Raw genomic sequence first — 868 nt, forward strand, 5'->3', positions numbered from 1 at the left:
TGTGGTGGATTCAAAAAAATCGAGCATGATGTCGCTTTTGAACCACAATAAACGTAATCAACGGCCGGTAATTTGTTGCAAATGATTTGCAAGCCCTACGAAGAGCAGGCAGTTCTTCTTCCAAAACCTTTTTAAAAAAATAAATTTTTACTTTGCTTCAATTAATGATACAACACAATTTCACCTGCATAAATTGACCTTCGGATACTCCATCTCGATAAACAATAATATTTTTCGGAGCCGTACCATTAACATCAAGATATTCCAGTAAACGTTCTGAAAATTGTTCGATAAATCCAGTGATCAGTTCTTGCTTCGCTGGTTGTAGTTTCACCGAAGCATGAAATTTCGTCACTTTTGTATCCACATTTCCAACAACCTTCAAATCAAAAACATTCCTTCAATAATTTGGAAGTACAATAACATGAATAATACCCACCGAAGCTATTGATGGTAAATGCGTTTCTACAGCTGATGGATGAACCACATCCACACCAATTACCAATGCATTATTCTTATACAAATAATTATCCAAACTAAACAAAAAACTTCCATTCAAGAATTTTTCATACGCATTCATAAATTCAATATCATACATTTCATCTTCCAGTAATTTTGTATTGATGCCACCAATTTTCATATTTATTTTCATCGCAATATTTAACATCGTCGAATAACTCTTCTTTATTGCTACATCACTTATTGTTTTCGGTAATACACACTGAGTGACCAATCCAAAAGTGATATCACCACAAGATTTCACTTGAGCTTAAAAAAGGTAAAAATACATTCAGCATTAATAAAATAAATTTCATCATATACACAAACATCATTACCATATTGTTCAGATGAAAATAACCGCAACAAA

The 868-nt window shown here is 32.5% G+C and overlaps 1 protein-coding gene across 1 annotated transcript; it reads right to left on the reverse strand.

Moving 5' to 3' along the window:
- Positions 1-10: 10 nt before the first annotated feature.
- Tsp_15965 (eukaryotic translation initiation factor 2C 3) lies at positions 11-768 on the reverse strand (the record flags this gene model as incomplete). The annotated part of the gene is made up of 4 exons (XM_003368728.1): positions 11-127; positions 185-379; positions 425-536; positions 597-768. Coding segments are annotated over 4 exons (596 nt in total), but the record flags the coding sequence as incomplete, so codon positions are not given.
- Positions 769-868: the final 100 nt, after the last annotated feature.

This window comes from Trichinella spiralis (genome assembly GCF_000181795.1).
Source record: "Trichinella spiralis strain ISS 195 chromosome Unknown Scfld2018, whole genome shotgun sequence".
Taxonomy (NCBI): Eukaryota; Metazoa; Nematoda; class Enoplea; order Trichinellida; family Trichinellidae; genus Trichinella; species Trichinella spiralis.